General features: G+C 41.8%; 1 protein-coding gene across 2 annotated transcripts in view; it reads left to right on the top strand.

The window, feature by feature from the left end:
* KDM1A (lysine demethylase 1A) overlaps positions 1 to 26382 on the top strand; it is a 66346-nt gene extending 39964 nt beyond the window's left edge. For both annotated transcript variants that reach the window (XM_002685717.5, XM_005203319.3), the window contains 12 exons: positions 2455 to 2549; positions 12344 to 12486; positions 12864 to 12954; positions 13984 to 14118; positions 14809 to 14882; positions 15655 to 15766; positions 19858 to 19990; positions 21889 to 22076; positions 22407 to 22521; positions 24067 to 24194; positions 24861 to 25007; positions 25874 to 26382. In XM_002685717.5, the coding sequence (XP_002685763.1) occupies positions 2455 to 2549; positions 12344 to 12486; positions 12864 to 12954; positions 13984 to 14118; positions 14809 to 14882; positions 15655 to 15766; positions 19858 to 19990; positions 21889 to 22076; positions 22407 to 22521; positions 24067 to 24194; positions 24861 to 25007; positions 25874 to 26059 (1547 nt within the window). In that variant the 3' untranslated portion in view covers positions 26060 to 26382. The remainder of the gene's footprint in view (positions 1 to 2454; positions 2550 to 12343; positions 12487 to 12863; positions 12955 to 13983; positions 14119 to 14808; positions 14883 to 15654; positions 15767 to 19857; positions 19991 to 21888; positions 22077 to 22406; positions 22522 to 24066; positions 24195 to 24860; positions 25008 to 25873) is intronic.
* The last annotated feature ends 580 nt before the right edge of the window (positions 26383 to 26962 follow it).

Raw genomic sequence — 26962 nt, 5'->3', positions numbered from 1 at the left:
TAAGTTGAAAAATGATTATAAAACAGTGCATGTGTTATGATCCTTTTGTGTGTAATGTCTAATCTTACGCACATAAAATCTAGAAGGATCTGTCAGTTCATTCGCTCAGTCGTTGTCCGACTCTGCGACCCCATGAATCGCTGCACGCCAGGCCTCTCTGTCCGTCACCAACTCCCGGAGTTCACTCAGACTCACGTCCATTGAGTCAGTGATGCCATCCAGCCATCTCATCCTCTGTCGTCCCCTTCTCCTCCTGCCCCCAATCCCTCCCAGCATCAGAGTCTTTTCCAATGAGTCAACTCTTTGCATCAGGTGGCCAAAGTATTGGAGTTTCACCTTTAGCATCAGTCCTTCCAAAGAACACCCAGGACTGATTTCCTTTAGAATGTACTGGTTGGATCTCCTTGTAGTCCAAGGGACTCTCAAGAGTCTTCTCCAACTCCACAGTTCAAAAGCATCAGTTTTTTGGTGCTCAGCTTTATTCACAGTCCAACTCTCACATCCATACATGACCACTGGAAAAACTACAGCCTTGACTAGACGGACCTTTGTTGGCAAAGTAGTATCTCTGCTTTTGAATATGCTATCTAGGTTGGTCATAACTTTCCTTTCAAGGAGTAAGCATCTTTTAACTTCATGGCTGCAGTCACCATCTGCAGTGAGTTTGGAGCCCCCAAAAATAAAGTCTGACACTGTTTCCACTGTTTCCCCATCTGTTTCCCATGAAGTGGTGGGACCAGAAGCCATGATCTTCGTTTTCTGAATGTTGAGCTTTAAGCCAACTTTTTCACTCTCCTCTTTCATTTTTATCAAGAGGCTTTTGAGTTCCTCTTCACTTTCTGCCATAAGGGTGGTGTCATCTGCATATCTGAGGTTATTGATATTTCTCCTGGCAATGTTAATTCCAGCTGTGCTTCTTCTAGCCCAGTGTTTCTCATGATGTACTCTGCATAGAAGTTAAATAAGCAGGGTGACAATGTACAGCCTTGACGTACTCCTTTTCCTATTTGGAACCAGTCTGTTGTTCCATGTCCAGTTCTAACTGTTGCTTCCTGACCTGCATATAGGTTTCTCAAGAGGCAGGTCAGGTGGTCTGGTATTTCCATCTCTTTCAGAATTGTCCACAGTTTATTGTGATCCACACAGTCAAAGGCTTTGGCATAGTCAGTAAAGCAAAAGTAGGTGTTTTTCTGGAACTCTCTTGCTTTTTCCATGATCCAGCAGATGTTGGCAATTTGATCTCTGGTTCCTCTGCCTTTTCTAAAACCAGCTTGAACATCTGGAAGTTCACGGTTCACGTATTGCTGAAGCCTGGCTTAGAGAATTTTGAGCGTTACATTACTAGCGTGTGAGATGAGTGCAACTGTGCGGTAGTTTGAGCATTCTTTGGCATTGCCTTTCTTTGGGATTGGAATGAAAACTGACCTTTTCCAGGCCTGTGGCCACTGCTGAGTTTTCCAGATTTGCTGGCATATTGAGTGCAGCACTTTCACAGCATCATCTTTCAGGATTTGGAATAGCTCAACTGGAATTCCATCACCTCCACTAGCTTTGTTCATAGTGATACTTTCTAAGGCCCACTTGACTTCACATTCCAGGATGTCTGGCTCTAGGTGAGTAATCCCACCATCGTGATTATCTGGGTCGTGAAGATCTTTTTTTGTACAGTTCTTCTGTGTATTCTTGCCACCTCTTCTTAATATCTTCTGCTTCTGTTAGGTCCATACCATTTCTGTCCTTTATCGAGCTCATCTTTGTATGAAATGTTCCGTTGGTATCTCTGATTTTCTTGAAGAGATCTCTAGTCTTTCCCATTCTGTTGTTTTCCTCTGTTTATTTGCATTGATTGCTGAGAAAGGCTTTCTTATCTCTCCTTGCTATTCTTTGGAACTCTGCATTCAGATGGGAATATCTTTCCTTTTTTCCTTTGCTTTTCACTTCCCTTCTTTTCACAGCTATTTGTAAGGCCTCCCTAGACAGCCATTTTGCTTTTTTGCATTTCTTTTCCATGGGGATGGTCTTGATCCCTGTCTCCTGTACAATGTCACGAACCTCCGTCCATAGTTCATCAGGCACTCTATCAGATCTGGTCCCTTAAATCTGTTTCTCACTTCCACTGTATAGTCATAAGGGATTTGATTTAGGTCATACCTGAATGGTCTAGTGGTTTTCCCTAGTTTCTTCAATTTAAGTCTGAATTTGGCAATAAGGAGTTCATGATCTGTAATGTTAACTAATTTTTGGTAATAGGTTCAGTGACTGAGCACACACGCACACACTGTTTTGCTTTCTTCTTTATGCTTATATGTTTGTTTTACTTTGGGCATTTTTTTGGTATTAATTCATATACCCTAAGCTTTAATATTTTAAAATTTGAGTAAAAATATTTTTTCTTTGAAGTTTTTGTTGCCTTTTCATAAAGTATGTGAATTTAATTGTTGAAGTTTTTTCTAGGAGGGAATCCCATGGCTGTGGTCAGCAAACAAGTAAATATGGAACTGGCCAAGATCAAGCAAAAATGCCCACTTTATGAAGCGAATGGACAAGCTGTAAGTTGACAGCAAACAACTTTATGCAATTTCTTTGGTTCAGTTGAAAGCAATTTTGGAAAAATATGTGGATGAACATGCACACATACAAATATGAACTGAGGGTAGAAATAATGTGGCTTTATTCAGATTCTTAACTCTGAGCTATATAGGATGGAGTTATAATAGCTGCTTAGGTATTTAAATACTTAATGAAAGTTAGGCTAGCCAAGTGATTAATTTTTTTATTTGGCTGTGGCCACCTATACCCTAAGAGACCTGTAGAATGACCACCTGATTCTTCATTTCTTTGTGTTGTGCCTCCCATCATGTGCTTTAGCTTTGTGTGCTCTTCATGATTTCAGTTTTATGTTCATAGGATCAGGTTTCTGATGGGCTAATAGTGAATGGCAGTACTAAATTGATGCTTAGGTAGGTTAAAGTATTTGTTTATCAGAGGCATTTGTTGTTGTTGTTTAGTCACTAAGTCACATCCAACTTTTTGCAACCCAGGAGACTGTAGCCCACCAGTCCATGAAATTTCCCAGGCAGGAATACTGGAGTGGGTTGCTATTTCCTTCTCCAAGAAATTTTCCCAACTCAGGGATCGAATACACTGGGCACCAGGGAAGCCCAGATAGGAGCTTCCTATAGTTAGCATGGCAGTAACATGAAAGTGATGTTTAATATGGGAGAGTGGGAGTGTTTTAACAACTGCCTGATAGGTTATGTGTCAGTTCTAATTTTTTAGGGGTCTGTGAAACTCAAAAGTTTGTTTTCAGTGGAAGTTTGCCAGCTCCCCTGTTAGGAGTAAAAGAGACTGTAGTTCTCAGAATATAAACACATTGTCACCTTTATATTTCAAGGAAGAAAAGCTTCGCCATGTATATGGCAGTGTAGCTACTGTTATTGAAAGTGGTAATATTCCAACTCGAGAAGTTTTTGTCATAGGTCCTGTGGGACATCCTCGCCTTTTACTATCTACCTTTAGGAAAAGACTTTTTTATAGGGTTCATATCAGAGAAGTACAGACTTTCAGGGAATGCTTTGGTTCCCATCCCCACCATTCTGGATCCAAATTTACTTCTAGGGCTTTTCTGGGGGTGAGGGAAAAGGGCAAGCAGCCTTCTAACAATAAAATAGAAAAAGATGAAGTAGACGTTAATTCAGCAATTCTATAAACTTCTATTACTTGCAAAGATCTGTTAAAAAAAAAAAATGCAGAGATGAATAAGACAGTCCCTGCCATATAAGACCTACAGTCAGGTGGGACTTGTACACAAATTTTCAAACTTATATAAATGTAGAAAGAGTACTATAAAAGGCTCCCATTTTTCCAGTCTAGTTTCATCTATCCAGTCTTGTTGAGAGCGGAGGAAGTGACATGACCAGATAGATGTTTTAGGTGGATAGACAATAATATAGAGAATTGAATTGCGGAAGCAAGGTCTTTGAAGTTGATATTATATCCTCAAGAAGTAATGGAATCCAAGCCAAAGATTATCACTAGTCTTTGAGACACTATCTTTTTTTTTTGGTTTTCCCGAATGTAGAACAGGTTCATTTAGTCTTTCTAACAGTAAAGTGTGAGGTTTTTTCCCCTAGTAGAGATATCCAGAGGAATGGTCTGCTTTTGTGGTATTAGATAAGCTGTAAAACATTCTAGAAAACATTTGTTTCCAAATAAATGCCCTTCTCCAGGGGAATCGTCCCAACCCAGGGATCAAACACAGGTCTCCTACAGGCAGATTCTTTACCATCTGAGCCACCAGGGAAGCCCATAGTATAGCAACATTCACTCACATATGGCCTACAACCAGCTGCCAATTCATGAACTGTTGGTTACTGATATGGGATGAGAGAAATATCTTGTACCAGAATGTAAATAAACTGCATCCTTTTAACCACAGTGTTAGTTCAGATGGCTTTGGTAGCAGGAGTTTTCTCAGTGAAAGAAATGTTGCTTTAGTTTATGTTCTGGCATAAGCTCCTTATCTCACCAGGACCAGCTCTTTGAGTAGCATTCTAGTAAACAGTTGTTAAGCTGGTGTGTGGTTTTCAGCATTTTGTTGTTATTCAGCTCTGATCTTTACAGGATTTTTCTTGGTTGGTTTGTATTTGGTAATGCAGCTAAATGGTAAGGAGGATTCTTCAGGCATTACTAAATTTGAGGAAAGAATTTCTTTGTAGCTTTGAGTTCTGCTTGCCCTGTTAATGTTTCTGTATCTTGCTGTTCCCAGTAATCTAGTTCAGAGGACGAATGGATACCTATTGACTAGCAGACTGGCTTTTGGCTTATAGCCAGATTAATTTATACTCATAGTCAGATATGTTTCATGGCTTTAGAAATCTAAGGAATCTCACTCGGTTGCTTCCTTTCCTCACTTTGCAGGGGAAGAATCTAAAGCACACACATGTGTTTGCCTGACGTCACCATAGTCAATAAATTGTAGAGTCAGGTCTCTTGTCTGGTGTTTTAGCTTTTTTTTTTTTTTTAACTTAAAAAAAAAAAGGTTTTATTGGTATATAGTTGCTTTACAGTGTGGTGTTAGTTTCTGCTGTACAGCAGGGTGAATCGGCCACATGTGTGCATGTATCTCCTCTTTTGGATTTCCTTCCCAATTCGGTCACCACAGAGCACTGAGTAGAGTTCTCTTTGCTATACAGTTGGTTCTAACTAGTTATCTACTTTATACATAGTTGTGTCTATATGTCAATTCCAGGGTCCCAATCCATCCCACTTCCCCTGGTGTCTAATGCCGTTCTGCCTGGCTGAGAGCCCAGGGAAGGTTGGGGCAGGAGAGGTGTGCAGTTCTGTCAGTGTGACTGCATCAGCTGAGTCTCCTTCTTTTATTAAAAGAACTTTTTTTAATTGTTACTCTAAGGAAGCCCACCTAGAATACTCACTCAGCCATTGCTTTTTCTTTAGTAAACTGTTGTACAAAACGGGATGTGTTGCTCTATTCTCTCTGTATAGCATCAGTAGAAAAGAGGGTAATTAGATGGTTCTTTTGTTAGTACACAAAAATTAAGTACTTCATCCTATACAAGAGCAGCAGCAAACTCAGTTATAAATACCACTTGTAATATTGTCTTAAGGGCTTCCCTGGTGACTCAGTGGTAAAGAACCCACCTGACAATGCAGGAGTTGTAAGCTCAATCTATGAGTTGTGAAGATCCCCTGGAGAAGGAAATGGGAACCTACTCCAGTATTCTTGGCTGAGAAGTCCCATGGACAGAAGGACCCTGCAGGCTATAGTCCATGGGATTGCAAAGACTCAGACATGACTTAGTGAGTAAACAACAGTGTTGTCTTAGGAACATATTACCATATCCAGGCATTTTGCTGCTATAGGAAAAACATCATGTAGTAAGTAGTTTTTGTTACATTACCTTGTTATTGTTTTAATCACAGTCACAAGAATCCCTGAAAGAGCTTGCCTCTCCCTTCTCTCTGGTCTTACACTGGCAGCTAGGATGTTGAACTAATAGAAGTATCTTCCAAGCCTATAAAAACAGTCAGAGTTAATGAAGCAGCTGCCTTGCTCATTGTCATTATTAATTGATGATGGAGTCATACTCTGAATTATGCTGTAATTAGTTTTGAATGGATAAGGTTGGAAAATAGGGTAATTCATGTTTTCAGTAGCATTTTGGGAGTCACCAGTGGGAATCACAGTCACAAGAATCCCTGAAAGAGCTTGCCTCTCCCTTCTCTCTGGTCTTACACTGGCAGCTAGGATGTTGAACTAATAGAAGTATCTTCCAAGCCTATAAAAACAGTCAGAGTTAATGAAGCAGCTGCCTTGCTCATTGTCATTATTAATTGATGATGGAGTCATACTCTGAATTATGCTGTAATTAGTTTTGAATGGATAAGGTTGGAAAATAGGGTAATTCATGTTTTCAGTAGCATTTTGGGAGTCACCAGTGGGAAGTCTGAAAACCTGGATTGTGGGGGAGACTAGAGAAATGGCTGAGTGTTTTCTGCATCTCCTATACACCAGCTAGTAACTCAGGGGCTTTAGATTCTTGTTTTGTTTTCAGCTGTTTTTGAGTCATGAGTGTGAGAGAGAGGGGTATGTGTGTGTTGTTATTATCAAGTGAGATCCAAAGGCTCAGTAACTACTTGGAGAAACAGATCCTGATTTTCTACTTGGGAATGGCTCAGAGGAAGAAAGATAACTCTTGAAAGGTAATGCATACCAGGCTTCTTATAAATACCACTGATTGGGTACACTCAGTACCTATCGTAACTTACCAGGTATCCAGTTGTGTTCATATAGAGTGGTGTCTAGGTTATTATAGTTTTGACACAGGTGTCTTGGCCTTTTCAGTTTTCATCCTTTTTGGAAACATCTTTGGTATCTTTAAGGCAGTCTTTCTCTACCCTTGTAAATCATGACTGCCAGTCTCCGCTTTTTATGTAAAAATCTCATGCCCTTCTTTAATGTTTTTGAAGTTGCAAAATAGTTATTTTTCCCTCAAATATAGTTACAATACTGACTTTACTTTTCCAAACTATATTAATTTATTCATTTAACAAGAATTTACTGAGCACGTATGTGCTAGGAATTGCTAGAGTGTACTCCTTAGACATGCCATGTGTTCCGTCTCCATATGGCTTAGTCCCTGCTCTAGGAAGGTCAGTTATTTACATCCCCTATTCTTAAGAGAGAACGGGAGGGAGGCAGCAGTCTCCGTTTATAGAATCACATTGAATTTTATTGAGTTGGCCAAAAAGTTCATTTGGGTTTTTGTATGGTGTTACAGAAAAACCTGAATGAACTTTTTGGCCTACCCAATATTTAGATTACAGATATACCCCTTGCCTTATTCTCCCTTGGGGTCAACAACTATCTTTCATTTCCCTTAGCTATTTCAGAATCTGAGTTGGAAACCCCTCAGATGTAAATTTGTTCTTCCACGATTTACCAAAGGAACCAGTGTTTCGTTTTGTAGTTACAGAAGTGCATGGAGATGGGAGAGGTGGAGACTGACTGTAACCTCTGTTGGCCGGATTTGGCCATTACAACTTTTTTCAGGGTGTTACTTTTTCCTGAGAATTTCTCTTGCTAAATGTCAGAACTTTTCAGTACCTGGAACCTAGGTGTACCTTAACCCCATTTTTGCTCTGCTGCTAGAGAACTTATGCAGACTGGAAGTGTGACAGATCGGCAGTGTTTTTGAAGACCTACCAAGCTTGTAATGATAGAATGCAACCAGAGATAGAACTAAGAGCTATCTTTTCTTTGCGATGACTTCTTGCAGAATCTGGGACCCTGTCCAAAAAGTTGCTTGGCTTTCCCAAAATTTATTCTGCATGGGCCAGTCACATGGTCTCCCCAACCCATGACCGTGTTCAGGGATGCTCCGTATAATCTACAGGACCAAAACAGTCAGGATTATAATCCATTTACAGGAGTGAGACTCACCAAATTTTTCATCTGGAACCATTTATTTGGAGACTTTTGTAGAGAAATAAATGGTTTTGAAGAATCACAAAATCTGTTTCAAGTGATAGCATTTTTGTTTGATTCTTTGCTAGAAAACTGTATCAGTGATTCTTTCCCAAAAGAATACATGGTTTGTTGTTTTGTGTTCTCACTGTGGTGTAATAGAGAAATCCAGCTGCCAGCAGACATTTTGCTAATAACTCTGGTAGTCATTTGCTGAGTTCCTTTCTCAGAATGCAACTAAGAGTCTAGAATAGAATGCTCAAACTAAACTAAAATTATTGAGACTTGTATTTAAAGACTGCCAATATTTCAACATCCTTTCATAATTATTTGTGAAACTAACGGAGTTCAAGGGTTCTCACCAAAAGGAAAGAAATGACGTGAAACGGTATTTAAGGACTGCTTAAGGTAGTCAGTTGCTAAAATTCTTTCATTGTCTGAGTCAACTGGAACATAGGTAATTAGCTTAATTTTAGAAACAGATTCAAGGTTTAAATACATCAAACATTTTGGTTTTCTCCCAGTCAGTATTAATTTCCTAATGGACAAATATTTTATTTACTCTTTTCCAAATAATTTATTTAATTTCAAAGTGGAATTTTTAAATTAATGGGAAGACAGTCCAGGTATCAAAGGTATCCGTGGTCTCACTGCCAACATTCCAATAACTGCTTAACTAGCAGATGACGGATGGGGCCTTACTGCTGACTGGACCCCTGAGTCAGAGAGATGCGCTAGGGCTGCAGCCGTGTCATTCTGGTGTCGGTCAGATGTGGCAGTGAGCTTTTGGTTTGCTGTTTGTTTGTTTGATTCTGTTGTTCTTGTTACTGTTCAGTGTTTTTCTTTTTCTCTTTTATTGAATTTTACTTTATTCTCTGCTTTCTGGCACCATCTCCCTTGACCTCCCTACCCTCCACCACCACCAAAAGTGCCTTTCTTTTGCCCATTTCTCCGCCTTGACTCCCGTTTTAGTCTCTGTACAGTCTGTTCCTTATTTCTCTGGTGGTTGCAGCTTCTGAGCTAACAATGCTTCTGTCATGCTATGTGTTTAAAGCCTTGATTTTACAGCTGTCTCACAAAACTAAACTTGACGTGGCTGTTGGGCTGTTATTTACAGTTTATTTCTCTCTCTGCTGCACTGGTTAAAAGGACACTGTCAAGGTATTTTTTTTTTCATAATTTTTCAAGTCATTTTCCTCACTGTTTACAATAACCCATTAAAAGCTTGAAACTTAAATCTTTCGCTTCCAGAGATCCTCTCCATCATACATTCACACTGGTTTGTTGTTGTAGAGTTGCGCCTATATGTTGGACTGGTGCCATTTGAGTTTTTGTCATTAAAAGCGCATGTAAAAAGTCAAGTTTTTTGTGGTGGCATGGGTGGGCTAAAGGGGAAAGTGTAATGAATCAAGTGGGCTGCTCAGCAAACAGAGGGAAGAAAAAAGGTCAAATTTGGTCCCTCTAACCTTGACAGTGTCCCTTTAAATATTTCTCTACCACACACCCTAGAACCCAGTTACTGAGCCTTGAAGTGCTGTGTACTTTTTCAGTATGAACTTCCCTATGTGACTGTCACTCTAGCTGTAAAGATTAAAGCTTGTCTAAAAGCAAGCCACATAGTTGGCACTGGAAGAGCTTTAATCAGTACCATTTGCACACATATGTATTGGCACATTCTGCCCTATTGTAGTGGCATATGTGATCTGGCCCCCCTTGCTGCTATAGCATCCTCTTGCTAGGCATTTTAGAAGCCATGTATAGAAGTATCACCATTTGTACTCCAGGAAGAGCAGTCCTTCACATTGCATCTGTGATCAGTTAGGATTTCATAAATATGGAGGTTTCATATTGAAAATGTAATTGATTCCTTTTTAAAGGAGCACCAGATTTAGAGTTTTTAGAATCATCTTTTGTAACATCATTGAGGGAATTAACACCAAGCAAAATTTCAGCTTTGTTTTAAGCTTCTCTGTATATGACCTGTATACACCCTTATGCCAGAAAGTGAAGAGGAACTAAAAAGCCTCTTAATGAAAGTGAAAGAGGAGAGTAAAAAATTGGCTTAAAGCTCAACATTCAGAAAACTAAGATCATGGCATCTGGTCCCATCACTTCATGGGAAATAGGTGGGGAAACAGTGGCAGACTTTATTTTTTGGGGCTCCAAAATCACTCCAGATGGTGATTGCAGCCATGAAATTAAAAGATGCTTACTCCTTAGAAGGAAAGTTATGACCAACCTAGACAGCATATTCAAAAGCAGAGACATTACTTTGCTAACAAAGGTCCATCTAGTCAAGGCTGTGATTTTTCCAGTGGTTATGTATGGATGTGAGAGTTGGACTGTGAAGAAAGCTGAGCGCCAAAGAATTGATGCTTTTGAACTGAGAAGACTTGAGAGTCCCTTGGACTGCAAGGAGATCCAACCAGTCCATCCTAAAGGAGATCAGTCCTGGGTGTTCTTTGCAAGGACTGATGCTGAAGCTGAAACTCCAATACTTTGGCCACCTCATGTGAAGAATTGATTCATTGGAAAAGACTCTGATGCTGGAAGGGATTGGGGGCAGGAGGAGAAGGGGACGACAGAGGATGAGATGGCTGGATGGCATCACCGACTCGATGGACATGAGTTTAGGTGAACTCCAGGAGTTGGTGATGGGCAGAGAGGCCTGGCGTGCTGCAATTCATGGGGTCACAGAGTCGGACACGACTGAGTAACTGAACTGAACTGACCTTCACTGTATCATGTCGGTGAGGAAAAGTAACTGATGGGACAGTAAATGAAATTCCTAACAAGATCACTTCCATCAGCTCTGGTAGCTGTGAAAACAGAGCAAGTAGGGATGTCACCAAGAGCCCCCCTCTGGCTGTGGGATTGAAGGGGTAGGTCAGGTGTGTTTGATCCACCAAGTCCCAGGTACCACCCTGATACATAAATGGTACCAAGCTCCAGAGCCTGATTCACAGCCTTGTTTCTCAACATAAACCAGAAGATTCTCCCAGGTATCTATTTCTTAGGCTCAGGGGGATTCTCTAATTCATAAAGATTTCCTGATGTTTTCCATGTGTAATCTTTTAGAACTTGATGCTTTAAAATATTATTTTGATTGAGTCAGTTATAGTGTCTTTCATATTTACAGTTTGGAAGGAGAATTGCCATCCTTTCCCCTTTGTTTTGGTGCAGATTATACTTCTCACCATATTCTTTTTGCCACACCACGGCTCATCTGATAGAGTTACTTGTGTTGGCTCATCATTGAGAGGGCAGAGGCTAGTGCTTTGAAACCATCTGTTTAATTGTGAAGGGCACAAGTGAAGGTGTTTCAGATGAGAAGTGAGAGTTTTACTGTGATGGTCTGATCCACAATAATTACCTCTGTTCTTCCTCACCTTAGTAATTATTAGGACTTTCGTATTTTGTTCCTTATTACCAATTTTAGGTTGATTGTAAAGTCAAATTCCAAATTTGGAAACCCATTTCCCATGCCTAACTTATTATGGCAAGAGATGCTTTCTTTAGACATACTTTATTCTTCTCACTGTCCCCATGAATTCAGCAGTGGAACTGCAGATACAGTTTACTTTGGGGCTGAATTGAGTATTAGCAGAGGGATTTGTGTCAGCTAACTGATGGCATCACTATGCAGGGGCACAGCAGGGATTTAGGAGCATGTTCTTGCAGCTTAATGATCTGCTTTGCAATCTGTTCTCTTCCCCCACAATAGTGAGCCAGACTTGGTACCTCAGTTACTCGTAGTCTTAAGAGCTTTGGACATTCAACCTTGAACTTAATTGGTGCCATAAAACACGAGTACTCTGAGAATTAAGATGCTATTGTGTTCTTATTAATAGCCATGAATTTCACTTCTGTCTTCACTACCCCTATCTGAAATTGTTATCTTAGAGGGGAAGCAGATACCATGTTGTTCTTATTTTTTTCATCCTGCCCTTATTTACAAGGTGCTTGGGTGTGTTGACAGTCTTTGTTCTCCAGAACTTTTCCAGTGTGTTGTCTGCATGTCAGCCCGGCTTATCTCAGTGCATGTCAGCTCCAGGGCACCTTGTGCTCCACATGACTTCACTCACCACCAGTGTGAATCCTGTGGCTGTTCATAGAGGTGGAGTTCCAGCTCTGAGGGCCAAATCATGAGAATAGGGAATATCTGGGCTGAAACATTTCATATCTCATTTAATGGAATTGACCACTTCATAGAAAAGATAGTTTGAATCATTGTCCTCAAAGGCCTCTCCTTTGAGATACATATTTTGACCTTTTAAACTGTAGAGCATTTGTGTTTTCATGGATGGCTATGTTTAGTCTTGTAAGGACCAACTCTGCCCTACTTCGAATTTTCAGGTTCCTAAAGAGAAAGATGAAATGGTAGAGCAAGAGTTTAACCGGTTGCTAGAAGCTACATCTTACCTTAGTCATCAACTGGACTTCAACGTCCTCAATAATAAGCCTGTGTCCCTTGGCCAGGCATTGGAAGTTGTCATTCAGTAAGTACTTTGATACTGCTTATTGTATTGTGGATTTTGTTTATAGATTGCTGGGTAGTGTTTTAAGTTTCCATCAAGTCTTATTTGAGCTAGTTTTCACTTATTTTCATATGATAGTTAAATCTAAAAATAAAGCTTTTTAAAATAAGTCCATACATGATCCTTAAGGCTCTCTCAATTGTAAAATTCATATCTTTTATGGTATTGAATTGATTGTACTTAAATAACCTACAAAATAATTTGCCACCAGCCAACTTTCTTATTCCAAAGTCTTAGAAATTTTAGTGGGCCTTGATACCATCAAATGTTGTGGATGGGCACCTGTCTTACACAGCACGGGTAGCTGTGTGAGCAAAGCACATATATTGTCTCTTCAGGTTACAAGAAAAGCATGTCAAAGATGAACAGATTGAACATTGGAAGAAGATAGTGAAAACTCAGGAGGAACTGAAGGAACTTCTTAATAAGGTAAAATTCTGTATTTTTATCTGTCAGTCTTTCAGTATGACATTATTGATAATTGTTGCTGGGAGAAACAGATCTTTGCTGTAACAGATTGCCTTTGACTGTTGCAAAGCTGGTCTAGTGCCCTCTGCTGGAGTCTAGGATGAAAAGGGAGATCAGCTGTGCTGGGGTCAAGTTCCCACTGATGAAGACAACATGTCAGTAGCCAGGATCATAATTCGTTGGCCTAAGGATTTCACTTGAGGTGCCAATATGAGGATATTCCTCAGTGGTACGAATAAGGGGGCCCTTGTGTATTTCACCTTCCAGAGCCCCAGCTCCAGACTGGGAAACTGTTTCTCCGCATCCTGCCAGCTGCAAACTTGGAGGCTTTATAATTGCAAAATCTGGGTGCATCTTTTGGCTGGGCTCTTGGCCTCCCTCTTCGACTGTGCTTCATGTCTTTATCTTGTCAAATGAAGAGGTCTCTGGCACACCTCCTTCACGAACTGTGGTGTGGAGGACGCGAGAAGAGTGGCAGAGAACCAACGGCGAGAGCTGGTGTGGCGCTCCTAGTCTCAGGCTTTAACCTTCCCCTCAGAAACCTGGAAGAACTGACATTGGGAATGGTTCCTTAAGGTTCTTGATGTGATGATTTGACCTTTTACGTTTTTAAAAGACAAATCATGATAATTTGTTTCCCAAAACTGTTTTATTGTTGACAGTTTCTTTTACCTGGTAGTTAAATTTTGAATTAATTTGTATTTGGGGGACATTATTTTTATTAATGGGATACTCCTGGTTCTTCCATTTGTTTTGGAAGACAGAGTCAATCCTGCCTGTTTGATAGTGATTTGATGCCTCTGTGTTGAGCCATGTAGGATTTTTTCCCGTTTTAAATATCATCATTTGGAAGAGGTACTTAATTCCATACATGTTGCAGTGTAACCCTGTTTTGGTATAACAGCAGTTTAGGGGAGGAGCCAAAGTACATGCTTTGGTGATGAATTATGTCACTGTCTGTAATGGCAAATTTGTGTTTTTCTCTCTTAGATGGTAAATTTAAAAGAGAAAATTAAGGAACTCCATCAGCAATACAAAGAAGCATCTGAAGTCAAACCACCCAGAGATATCACTGCTGAGTTCTTAGTGAAAAGCAAACACAGGGATCTAACTGCCCTGTGTAAGGTATGATGTACATACATGCCTCCTGATTTTATTTGGAATCCTAAGTGATCATATAGATCTGGGAAATTTTGGCCATTAGCCAGTGACAGGCGCCTAGAATAGTAAGAAGAGGGTTTGGTACACAGGAGCCCTGGGGACTTAATGGGTTAGTTTTGTCTGCTTTTTCTGCAGAATTCCTACCTTGTTTTCACAATATCATCCTTTAGCTTACCTGCATCTCAGGTTAGCCCTCCGTGATAGTTTATCCATGACAGTTTAGAGTAATGTTAATGAAGGTGGACTTCAGAGTTATTGGAGTCAGACCGTCTGGTTGAAATCTCTTAACTTAGAATCTCCTAGCCATGTGACTTTCGACGCCTTAGTCACCTCATCTGTGACATGGTCTTAAGTACTACCTTACTTGTAGAGGGATCTGAAGGGCTTATTCATACTAGAGACACAGTAAATGCATGAGAAGTGACAGTCACTATTCTTTTTTATCCTTCCTGTGTAGCATACTAGTGTGTTTCTTCTTCATCCTCTTCCCCCACCACACCCCCCTGTTACATGCATCGTGACCCAGCCTTGGGCGAAGGCACTCTTGTAATTGACCTGAACAGGGGCGTGGTGCAGGCCTAACCCTCTGTGTTGCAAATAACTAGGTGCATCTCTGACTCATCCTGACCAACCTGGTTCTCTTAATTCCATCAGGAATATGATGAATTAGCTGAGACACAAGGAAAACTAGAAGAAAAACTTCAAGAGTTGGAAGCCAATCCCCCAAGGTAAATAAATGCTCCAACAGATAGCTTTTACTCTTCTCTCCATTAAATTTAGAAGGAAGATTACAAAGACCCTGGCCTCCTATGTATGCTCAGTGAATGCATTGTAGACTATTTCATGAATGGAAGGTGTCTGTGCATGCAGAACAGGGTCCTTAATACTCTGTTCTTATATGGTAATATGTAAGAGTGTCCTAGATGCTTAAATCAAGGTATCTTTCTTAAAACGATAGCTTTTTCCCATAAGATTTGATATTTGAATGCAAATTGTCTTTGAGTGAGGTAGAAAGTGGTATTGCTTTAAATTTCAAAATTCTGAGGATCAGAAAAGTGTTACACTTAATTTCTGACAGTGCACCCTTACATGGTGACAAGTGCTCCATGTGGCATCCGGCATCCACATACATTGCTCTTTTCTCCAGTCAGGGATGCCACCCGTCTTGCTTTTTTAAAAAATGCTTTATTCAAAATATAAAACACACAAAAAAAGGATACAAGTAAGCTTTTATAATACAAGGTAAATAGTATAAAGAAGACTTTTTTCCAGACTAATTTTTTTATCCGAATTACAGTTAGGCCTTTGCTTTATGTAGGAAGCTTGGCACTGCTCCTAGGCACTAGCAATAAAGGGTTTAATAAGACAGATGAGATCCTGTTTTTGACTTAGAATTTCTTCACATAAGGCATAGTCCCACTGATATCATCAACATCAGCCCATTGAGAATGGTAGTAATGCCCTTTAGTAACCTTGAGCTCCTTCGTTGTCATTTTGCAGTGATGTATATCTCTCATCAAGAGACAGACAGATACTTGATTGGCATTTTGCAAATCTGGAGTTTGCTAATGCCACGCCTCTCTCCACACTCTCCCTCAAGCACTGGGATCAGGTAAAAACTCCTTTGCCATGTATTTTGTTGCACATGTCTCTGAGAGGCTCCTAAGAGAGACTGTTAATTTATCTGATGTGTGTTTTTAAACAGCTTTAGTTAGTTATAATGTATATACAATAAAACCTATTTTAAGTGAGCAGTTTGATATTTTGCCAAACTTAAATGGTTATGAACCACCACCACATTTTAAGATATAGAACGTGTCTGTCATCCTGAAAAGTTCTCTCTCACCCCTTTGCATTCAGTCCCCAGCCCTTCAGCTCCTGGCCCTGCACAACCACCAATTTGCTTTCTGTCGTTACAGTTTTGCTTTTCCTAGAATTACATGTAAATTGAACCATGCAGCACATAATTGCACTGTCCGTAGCCTTTTGTGTGTGACTTTACATTTGGAGATTCGTTGTTGTATGTTTCCGTAGTTGGCTCCTTTTGTTGTTTAGTAATATCATATCCATTGAATGGATATGCCGCAATGTATCCATTCACTGGTACATATTTAGACATTTAGGTTGTTTTGTTTTTGGCTATAAATACTTGAAGCTACTATGAACATTCATGTCTTTCTCTTGGGTAAATATCTAGAAGTAAAATTTTTACTGTGGGAAGTAGATTTTTAAAGTGTTTTCGAAACTACATTCTCAACAGTAGTGTACATAAGTTCTGTTGTTCCACACCCTCACCAGCACTTGATACTCTGTCAGCTTTAAATTTTTTAACTGTTTTTAAGGTTGGTTAGTAATTTTTCATTGTGGTTTTAATTTGCACTTCTGTGATGACCAATAAAGTGAAGCATCTTTTCATGTGCTTACTGCTGCTAAGTCGCTTCAGTCATGTCCAACTCTGCTCGACCCCATAGACAGCAGCCCACCAGGCTCCCCCGTCCCTGGGATTCTCCAGGCAAGAACACTGGAGTGGGTTGCCATTTCCTTCTCCAATGCATGAAAGTGAAAAGTGAAAGTGAAGTCGTTCAGTCGTGTCCAACCCTCAGCGACCCCATGGACTGCAGCCTACCAGGCTCCTCCATCCATGGGAGTTTCCAGGCAAGAGTACTGGAGTGGATTGCCATTGCCTTCTCCGTTTTATGTGCTTATTGGCCATTCATATGTCAGTTATTTGGTGAAAAGGCTGTTAGATCTCTTGCCTACTTTTAAAAAATCTAGTTGTTTGTTCTCTTGTAAGAGTTCATTATGTTCTTAAAATCCTGGATATAATTCTTTTGTCAGATTTATGGTTTGAAAATTCTTTCTTCCAGTCTGCAGCTTGCATTTTCCTTTTCTAAGTGATATCTTTCAAAGAGAAATATTTTTAATTTTATAAAGTCCTATTTGTCGACTCTTTCTTTTAGGCTTTGTCCTTTTTGTATCCTGAAAAATATTTGTCTAAACCAGGACTGCAAAGATTCTCTATTTTCTTCCTAAAGTTTTATGAATTTAGCTCTTATGTTAGGTCTATGACTCATTTTCAGTTAATTTTTGTATATAGTGAGAGGTGAGCGTAGTTCATAGTTTTCTATATGGTTATCTTATTAATCTAGCACCATCTTTTTTCTTCATTTGTCACATTTGTTGAAAATCAGTTCTTCCATTCAACAACTGTCTCTCTCCGTGCCACTGTCACACTGTCCTGATCATGGTTGCTTTATAGGACAATTTGAAATCAAGTAGAACTTCACCTTTGTTCTCTTTTGAAAGTGTTTTTGACTAGTTCAGATCTCTCAACTACAAATCAGCACTTGCCATCTGCCTCTACAAGGATTAAATCTTGTGCTGCTGCAGCTAATTTTCAACACCCTCTGAAAGGAGTTTAGGGCAGACAGCAGAAATGAGGCACTCTGTGCTCTGGGAAAAGCTGGCAGAACAGGTCTTCAGATAGTTAATATTTTCCAGAGCTGATTAGCCTACCTCTTGTATCTCTGGGATTCCCAGATGGCTCAGAGCTAAAGAGTCTGCCTGCCAGTGCAGGTGACACAGTAGATGTGGGTTCAATCCCTGGGTCAGGAAGGTCCCCTGGAGGAGGAAACGGCAACCCACTCCAGTATTCTTGCCAGGAAAATCCCTGGCAGGACAGAGGATCTTGGCGGGCTACAGTCTGTGGGGTCCTAGAGAGTCAGACACAACTGAGCAAGTACGTACACTCGCATCTTCTCGTATCTGAAGAGCACTGAATGCTTCATGGTGATGTCTGCTTCTTGGGACTCGCAGTAACGAGACCAGCAGTAACCTTCTGTAAAAAATACGTGCTTTGATTGCATGTGCTCCCCAATTACCAGAATCAGTGTGTGCCGGCTTTCCTCCCTGCCTCTCTGAAGCGGTTTCTCAGAGCTGTCTGAAGTGCTGCCTCCCTGACTATAATCCTCATTTTGCCTCAGATAAAACTTGCAGCTTGTACATTTTTTAAGTTGACACCTCTATAAAATTTTAGAACCAGCATATCAGTTTCTATAAAAATTACCTTCTACGATTGTCATCTCAACAATAGTGAGTCTTGAAATGTTTGAACATGGTCTGTCTCTCCATTTATTTAGGTATAGTTCTCAGTGTACCAGTCTTACACATCTTTTGTTAAGTTATTTTTAGGTGTTTTCAGTGTGATTTAGTCTTGAACTTGTGACAAATCACAGCATTTCTTAGATGTTAATGAACCAGTCTCTAAATCTGAGACTTTGGCCAGACTTAAGGAGATCCAACCAGTCCATTCTGAAGGAGATCAGCCCTGGGACTTCTTTGGAAAGAATGATGCTAAAGCTGAAACTCCAGTACTTTGGCCACCTCATGCGAAGAGTTGACTCATTGGAAAAGACTCTGATGCTGGGAGGGATTGGGGGCAGGAGGAGAAGGGGACGACAGAGGATGAGATGGCTGGATGGCATCACTGAATCGATGGACGTGAGTCTGAGTGAACTCTGGGAGTTGGTGATGGACAGGGAGGCCTGGCGTGCTGCAATTCATGGGGTCGCAAAGAGTTGGACACGACTGAGCGACTGAACTGAACTGAAATGAAGATTGTATAGGAGTAAATATTATATTTTACCTACATATTTTCATTTTCATTATGCATTTTCCTAGTAAAATTGTTTTGACTTCCTCATCTTTAGAGCATGTCCTCGTGGTCTTTAGAATTTGAGTTATGGTAAGGATTGGACTTGTTAGTGGTACATATCTTGCAGAATTTCCAGTTTCCTTATGGTTTTTCATGTAAATACTGAATTACTCCTATCCTAGTCACTGATCTATCATTTGAAGTTTTGATATATATTAATTTCAAGTTGAATGTAGGTGATGATCCATATGGAGAACAGATGAGTCAGTCACTTAAGTAGTGAGTGTTCTGCTGCCAACCCAATATATTTTTTTATCTAATTCCTAAGAACTGTGGTATGTTTTTCCCAGAAGTTTAATGAAATTAGAAATATCAAATAACCTTCAAAAGTTTTTCTGTTTGGAAGATTTTTCAGTAAATTCAGAGACATGAAATCATTTTGGGAATTCTTCCAGGTGAAATCTTGACTTCTTCACTCTATGGATTATCTTGAGCGAGTCTTTATAATCCTGTATTGCCTTCATCTAGTTTGACCAACTTTAGTTTTGGAAGTTTTCCTCGACTTTAAAACTTGTACGTTTAGGGCATGAAAACTGATTTCGCTGTTAATGTAGCAGAAAATGTAATTAGGATGGTGATCCTAATGTCCTGCCAAATCTGTAGTGCAGGTGAAAATGATAACTGTTGTGGTAGCTAATCATCTGAACTTACTGAATCAGCTTTCTTCCCTCTCCTGCCCTCTAGGGACAGTCTGAGCTTGGTGGTGTAGGGCTTTGATGTTAGAAAGTCTGTCTCAGGAAAAAAGAAAATGCCCTAATTTCACTGCCCACAGTTAGCCGTAAGCGACATTTTGGCTTTTTTTCCCTTTTCCCTTCAGTTTCCTGGGGCAGCCGTAGTTGAAGACTGAGGGATTGTCCTTTAGTTTCTGTCTTAGAATACTAACTTTTCACAAGCTTGTGTTTTTCCAGTGTTGTTTTATAGGACTCAGTACAAATGACATCAGTTAGACTAAGAAAGTGTGAAAGAATGCCCTTTTCTGTCCTCCTTAGGATGATGACTTTGAGTTTACTGGCAGCCACCTGACGGTGAGGAATGGCTACTCGTGTGTGCCTGTGGCTTTAGCAGAAGGCCTGGACATTAAACTGAATACTGCAGTTCGGCAGGTTCGCTACACAGCTTCAGGTAAGTCTCTACTAGTAAGATAAATCTCTTACTCTGAAATGCAGTACTGGTCTTCTGTTGAGTTTGACCTACTGAAAAAACATTAGTTACTTTTCCTGATAGAATGTTTTATAAGCTATGATTCCTGAATTAAAATTTTTTCATTTACAAAAGTATTGAGCCATTAGAGCCTTTAGAGGTTCTGACCCCATCATAGTACAAAGCAGAAAATGGGGCAGTTTTCAGAGTCTCTGGTTTGAATGGATTAGCAGTTAGCGTGAATTTGTTTGTTACCGTTGTTCAGTTGCTAAGTCATGTCTGTTTGCAACCCCATGGACTATAGCATTCCAGGCTTCTCTGTCCACCATCTCCTGGATCTGCTCAAGGTCTTGGCCATTGAATCAATGATGCTACCTAACCGTCTCATCCTCTGCCACCCTCTTCTCCTTTTGCCCTCAGTCTTTCCCATCATCAGGGTCTTTTCCAGTGCGTCAGCTCTTTGCATCAGTTGGCTAAAGTATTAGAGCTTCAGAACCTTTAGCATCAGTCCTTCTAATAAATATTTAGGGTTGATTTCCTTTAAGATTTGCTGAATTAGTTTGGTATTTAGATCCAGTGAGTTTGGGTCTAATTTTGCTAAGTAGATTCTTAAATACCAGGAATTGGGCCCCGAGGCTCCACTGAGAGCCACCCGTTGCATTTTACCATCTGCACCTTCGTCTTTGGCTTTTCCTGTTCAGGTGGGCTAACTGCTTAGGCTGGTTTCTCGTTTTGGGAGCAGTTTTGCTGATAGGTTGACCTCGGAGCCTGAACTGCCCTTTGATTCCTATGGCAGTGGTCTCTGTGCTCATTTTTGCTGCTTTCAGGATACATTTCATTTGGAGTGCAGAGAACCCGTCATTCCAACCACTTTTGGAATTTACTTGAACACCTTAGAAAAGCTTGTTGATCCCCCTCTGTATGGACTCTCATGACAAGTGGAGATGTGGCCACCAATCTTGCCCTCCATGGCCCCTTTTCTAGAGTTGCTAAGATCACCACAGATTTTTTTTTTTTTTTTTTTAACAACAAAGGAAACAATTTTCCATTTAATTTTCTCTTCAGAGGCAGCTTTTAGCTGATGGTGTTAAGATCTGCGGCCTTTAAATAGCCATTTTCAGGCAGGTGGGGAATAGTGAGACCAGTTTCTTGTGTCATTTCCCTTAATTCTGCAGCCACAGAAGATGGGCGCGTATGGAGCACTCATTCTTATTTTGAGCTGTTTGTGTATGTTTTGGAAATTATGTGAAGAGGCATTCATTGAGGGAAAAAATGGAACACAATTGAGAGAAAACTACACTACCTGACTTACAGCACCTTTTCTGTGGTCAGCCTTGAGCTCGCTCACGTCCTGGCAGGCTCAGCACCACACCCTGGTGCGTCTCGAGCACAGCAGCTCTGGTGCAGGCTGCGCCCCAGGCCAGCACAGCGGTCTTCTGTCTGCGGGCGCCACTGGCCTCCTGATCCTCAGGAGCTCCCTAACCGCAGTGGAGAGGCATTGCTTCTGCTGGAATAGGCATTTTACTCTTATTTAATTTTGGTCTAAATTTATAAAACTTGGTAAATGATAAGGTCTTGTTAGTACAGAAGAGCACTAGGGTCAGTCAAGAAGGTGTGGGGGTGGTATGGTGGTGAAGTTCGAGGACTCTGAAGTTGACTGTTGGGTCTGAATCCTGGCACTTGTTACCTATATGGCTTCAGACAAGTTACTTCACTTCTGCCTCAGTTCTCTTTTGTAAAAAATGAGTAGAACTGATGTCATAGACAGGTAGTAAGAGCCGCCTGAGGCAGCATGTGGAGTCTGCTGTGCACGAAATGTTCAGTGCCCTTGTCAGTCTCATCCTATCACCAAGAAAGCCTTTTCCCTCCAACCTCTCTAGGCTGCGAAGTGATAGCTGTGAATACCCGATCCACAAGCCAGACCTTCATTTATAAGTGTGACGCGGTCCTCTGTACCCTTCCCTTGGGCGTCTTGAAGCAGCAGCCACCAGCTGTTCAGTTTGTGCCGCCTCTTCCTGAGTGGAAAACATCTGCAGTCCAAAGGATGGGGTTTGGCAACCTCAACAAGGTAACTGGGCACCTCTCTACATTCCCAGTGCGCAGGCACCACTCTGATGCCAGGGTGAGGGCTGTCCGTTCATGCCCTTTACGTCCTGATTATATATCCAAGCATCCACGAGGCCTGCCTTCTGAGGTCACTTCTCAACCCCAGGCCTAGAGAAGCGAGTGCTAAAGGTCCTCCTGAGTGGTTATTTATAATAGGGACTTCTAAACTTACATTGAGAGTCGAGTAGAGGAAACTTTCTGAGGAAGAAGTACTTCCCTCTTGGGACACAGCTGTGCTTACAGCCCTGTTCTCTGGGTTCCGCCACCAGCTCATGTGCTCCTCTCCCCACAGGTCGTGTTGTGTTTTGACCGGGTGTTCTGGGACCCAAGCGTCAATTTGTTTGGCCATGTTGGCAGCACAACTGCAAGCAGAGGTGAACTCTTCCTCTTCTGGAACCTCTATAAAGGTAACCGCTTTCTAGTTTTCATCTTTTTCACATCATTATAGGAACAGAGAATCAGTAATATTATACTCGCCTTCAAGGAGTGCACAGCTTAGTGGGAAGTATGCATAGTAAGGAGGTAGGCAGCCTCAGGAAGGGGCAGTAAGGAGAGGAGTGAGGGTGCGAGCCCCGGCGCCGCAGGAGGAAACGTAGGAAGGAGGACTCTGCTCAGCCAGGGGTCAGCCCCGGGAGAGCTTCTGGGGAAGGAAAACGTGAACTCCTCATGCTCAGGTGCTTGTGTCTGACCTGCCCGAGTCTTTGATCACTTCTTGTTTTATATTCTTATGTAATTGGGTTGCTCTTAGCTTTATTTAGAACTTTTTTTAAAAAAAGAAAGAAAAGTATATTTAGATACTACCTCATTCTAAGAAAAAGGTGTAAGACATGCTGTGCAGCAGTTTCAGGAGGCCTGGCCTTGACGGTGCAGACACACGGATTACCCAGTTTGACTGCCACCCTGGTTCTTGCCATCACTCCTTACTGCCTGATACCGAAGCATCCTGCACGTGGCCACCCTTCATCCTTCATTTGCTCCCTGGGCACGGCGCTTCCAACGACCGCTGAACGCTCTCTCTTTCAACTGCCCAGCTCCCAGTCCAAGCCACTCTTACCTGTGCATACCTGTCCAGTCACCAGTAACCACTGACTGCTATGCCTGCTTCTTTCTTTTGATGGTTTTCATTTTCATGGCCAGCATGAAGGGTAATTAATCTAACCCTTCTTTTCTATCAGCTTCCTCATTGTCCATCCCTTCCCCAGCCTCCAGGCACACTTGTCTGCTCCCCCGGAACCCTGAAATGCAGCATCCTGTCTGCTACTTCTGCATTGTACTGGGGCCTGGGCCTGGGCTGCTTTTCTTTTTCTCCTTTTCTTTCTTGCCAGCCTGGCATACTCAACCCAGCCTTCAGTCTTGACCTAAATGACTCTTTCAAAGAGACCTTCCAGGATACATCTGTCCCCACAGCCTCAAATGTAAATGATGTCCTGTGTTCTTTTCTCTCTAGTCTGTGTTTTCGTAGCTTTTATCATAGTTCGTAATTATATATCTGATTTTTTGGTTGCTCTTTGGGGTCTGTAGTTTTTATATCCCCAGCATCTAATACTGTGCCTATCGCATAGCCTGTTGCACACTGGGCCATGAAATGGGTGAGGAAGGGTAATGGTGAGTATGGAAGGCCTCGGACGACAGCTAAGAGGCTGCAGCCCTGGTCATGGAGATGTCTTGAAGGATTCTGTGCCTAAATAAAGGGCCACTTGTTAGCAGGGTCTGAAGTGTATCTTCAGGACTTCGGTATTCTGCTAGGTTACATGCAGTGAAGTACATGAGTCACATTTCACTTACAGCTCCCTTCAGGGGGCAGGATTCAAGTTGCTAGTTCAGAAACATGCGTGGCGCATATCTAGTCTGTTGGCCGTCATATTTCAAACAGCCACGAGTAATGTGGGACCTGACAAGGAAGTACTTGGAAAAAGTCTGTAGGACTCTAGAATCGTCCTTTGTTTCTTCAGCTCCAATACTGTTGGCACTCGTGGCGGGAGAAGCTGCTGGCATCATGGAAAACATAAGTGATGATGTGATTGTTGGCCGATGCCTGGCCATTCTCAAGGGGATTTTTGGCAGCAGCGCGGTGCCCCAGGTGAGTAAGCGGGGCGGGGCAGTCAGGGATCTGGGGCCGTAAGACTACAGCAGGGTTTGATGGATCTCCAGTTGCAGCATAGATTCTTGGTCAGGGCAGTTTCAGCCAGAATCAAGTGTGTGCTGGGTTTACTGTGTAGAGTTCATGTCCCAAGTAGTTTTGAGAAAAGCCCCCCAGTGCATGGGCCCGGGGATTGAGAAGGCTGTGTGCTGCCTTTGCTCACTTGTGTTGTCTGTTGTCTCTGTGTGTGAAATCACACTCCTCACCTGCCCCCCAACTTCCCCAACCACCTTTTAAAGTGGCCAAACTCCCTTAAGGAAGTTTTAAGAGATTATCTTGATACTTCTTTCCTATTATTTAGTCCATTGAAACACTCTTATGATTCCTTTGAGATGAGGCATATTAATGCTTCATGTGAATTTTAGAATCGAAGGGGAATACAGGTCAAGCCCTAGGTGGATCTCTGGATTCATAGCAAAGGCAGCCTGGAACCTCCTCTCAGCCTAAGAAGGCATTTGTGTTTTGTTTCCGAGCAGCAGCATTCATCACTTGGCCAGCGCTCATGTCTCACTGTATCCCAGCCCATCACAGCTTTTCCACCTTTCAGAAATGCATGATTTGTCCTTGGTGTCCAGTAATAACTTCCACTCTTATCTTTTTCTTTAGCCCAAGGAAACTGTGGTATCTCGCTGGCGTGCTGATCCCTGGGCCCGAGGCTCCTATTCTTACGTAGCCGCAGGATCATCTGGAAATGACTATGACTTAATGGCTCAGCCAATCACTCCTGGCCCCTCAATTCCAGGTGCCCCACAGGTGAGAAACTGGCAAACTCTACCTGAGCTTCTTTGGAAATAGGCCAGTATCCCAGGATTTCGGGGTAAAAATAGTGCTACTGGTTTGATTGTTTTGTTTTTTCGTGTGTGTTTTTTTTTTGTTTTTTTTTAAGATTTTAATTTTTTAAAAAAAGATTTTCTTCAGATTTTTAATCTGTTCTCGAACCTTTCAAGAGCAGAGGGGAAGGGAGGAGAAATATTTTGTGTGTCTGATTTGTTACTTATTGGCTTTGTCTAGTCTTTGTTCAGAATGGAAGAGTCCAAAGTATAGACCAGTTACTTTTTCCTCATTCAGATTGTGTGTTTTAATCTTTAATTGTGCCCCATTTTGTACTGGCTCATAGGATTGTTGCAGCATCCCAGTTACTTAGGGGGCTCCAGGAGATGCCCCTGAGAAATAACCTGAGGTCTTTATGAACAGTCATGGTTTCCCAGAACCCTGTGGCGAGTGAGGTCTGCTCTAGACTGAGGCAGGTGTCCCAGAATAAGAACAAGTACTGTGTTCTCTGTGGTACAGAGTAGTCAGGACACCATGCCCCCAGTACACGCTACCTCAGGCAAAGGAAGCTCCAGAACTGGGTGTTCCCCAGATTAAACTGATAAATAAGTCCAGCTGCATCACCCTAGAATAAGGCTGCACTGAGTTTTAGTGCCCCATCTCTACCTCTCTGTGCTTTGGGGAGTTGCCTGCTAAGAAGGGAGAGACCATTTTTGGTGGGATGATTGACCAGTAATGGAACGGAGGTAGTGAGCCTTCAAAGGCCAACAGGAGTTTGGCAGTTCAAATACAATAATAAGGCATACTTGCAGCCTGCTGATTTTCTCTAACTTTTTTTCCTGAAATAGCCTATTCCACGACTCTTCTTTGCTGGAGAACATACAATCCGTAACTACCCAGCCACAGTCCATGGTGCTCTGCTGAGTGGGCTGCGAGAAGCAGGAAGAATTGCAGACCAGTTCTTGGGGGCCATGTACACCCTGCCTCGCCAGGCCACACCCGGCGTCCCTGCACAGCAGTCCCCGAGCATGTGAGACAGACGTGTTAAGGGAAGAAGCCTGTGCGCGTGTCTTTGGCTGCATAAGCAAAGCTCTTCTAGCAATATAGATTCCACTGAGAAACTCACCCCGCATCTGGGCTCCAGTTCAGCTGCTAAAGCAAAGCCCATGATGGTCAGGTGACCGAGGAGGTTGCCTCCTCTAAGTGACTTTAGAGCCAGGGAGGCACTTGTTGCATTAGTATGAGAGTCTGTGTTCTTCATTAGGACTGAGGGAAGCAAGTACTGGGAGAGAACGTCTTAGTCTCTTTGTCTGTGGTGGTTTTTTATATTTTGAGAATAAAACTTCATAGAAAATCAGGACTGATTTTTGTTTCCCCTTGGGGTTAGAGTTCTCTCTAAAGCTGTTACTCCTTTGAAAATGCCAAGTTTATCCATGTTAAAATGAGATAAAGGAGAAAGTGGTTTGGTGTGATCAGAAGACAGGACCTAGGGTTTCACATGGGAGCAAAATGCTTATCTGTGGGGCTAGACTCACCCCCACTGGGACTGTGGGGTGACCCTGTGCCAGGGGTATGAACCTGCAGGTCATGCATATGGGTGTTAGGAAGCTGAATGAATTTTCAAGATAAAACACAGGCCTTGACACAAAGTTTGGCTAGGCCTCTGGCAGACCATTCGGGCTTTATTCCCCTAGATTCCCTCCCATGGGTATATGCTAACTTTCCATGTCTCTCCAAGGTACTGATAAAAAAGTTTAAGATCAAGGGTTTAGATAACAGCTACGCAGACTGTCGGGATATTCCATTTCCTTGCTCCTTCAGCTTCTACTGACTGTATTCCTTGGCTTGTGGCCCCTTCCCCATTTTAAAAACACATTACCCCAATCTCTGCTTCCATCATCACGCTATCTTGTTCTGGTCTCCCTCTTATAAGGATA

Source organism: Bos taurus, chromosome 2, assembly GCF_002263795.3.
Source record: "Bos taurus isolate L1 Dominette 01449 registration number 42190680 breed Hereford chromosome 2, ARS-UCD2.0, whole genome shotgun sequence".
Taxonomy (NCBI): Eukaryota; Metazoa; Chordata; class Mammalia; order Artiodactyla; family Bovidae; genus Bos; species Bos taurus.
This window is presented reverse-complemented; position numbering and strand designations above follow the sequence as displayed.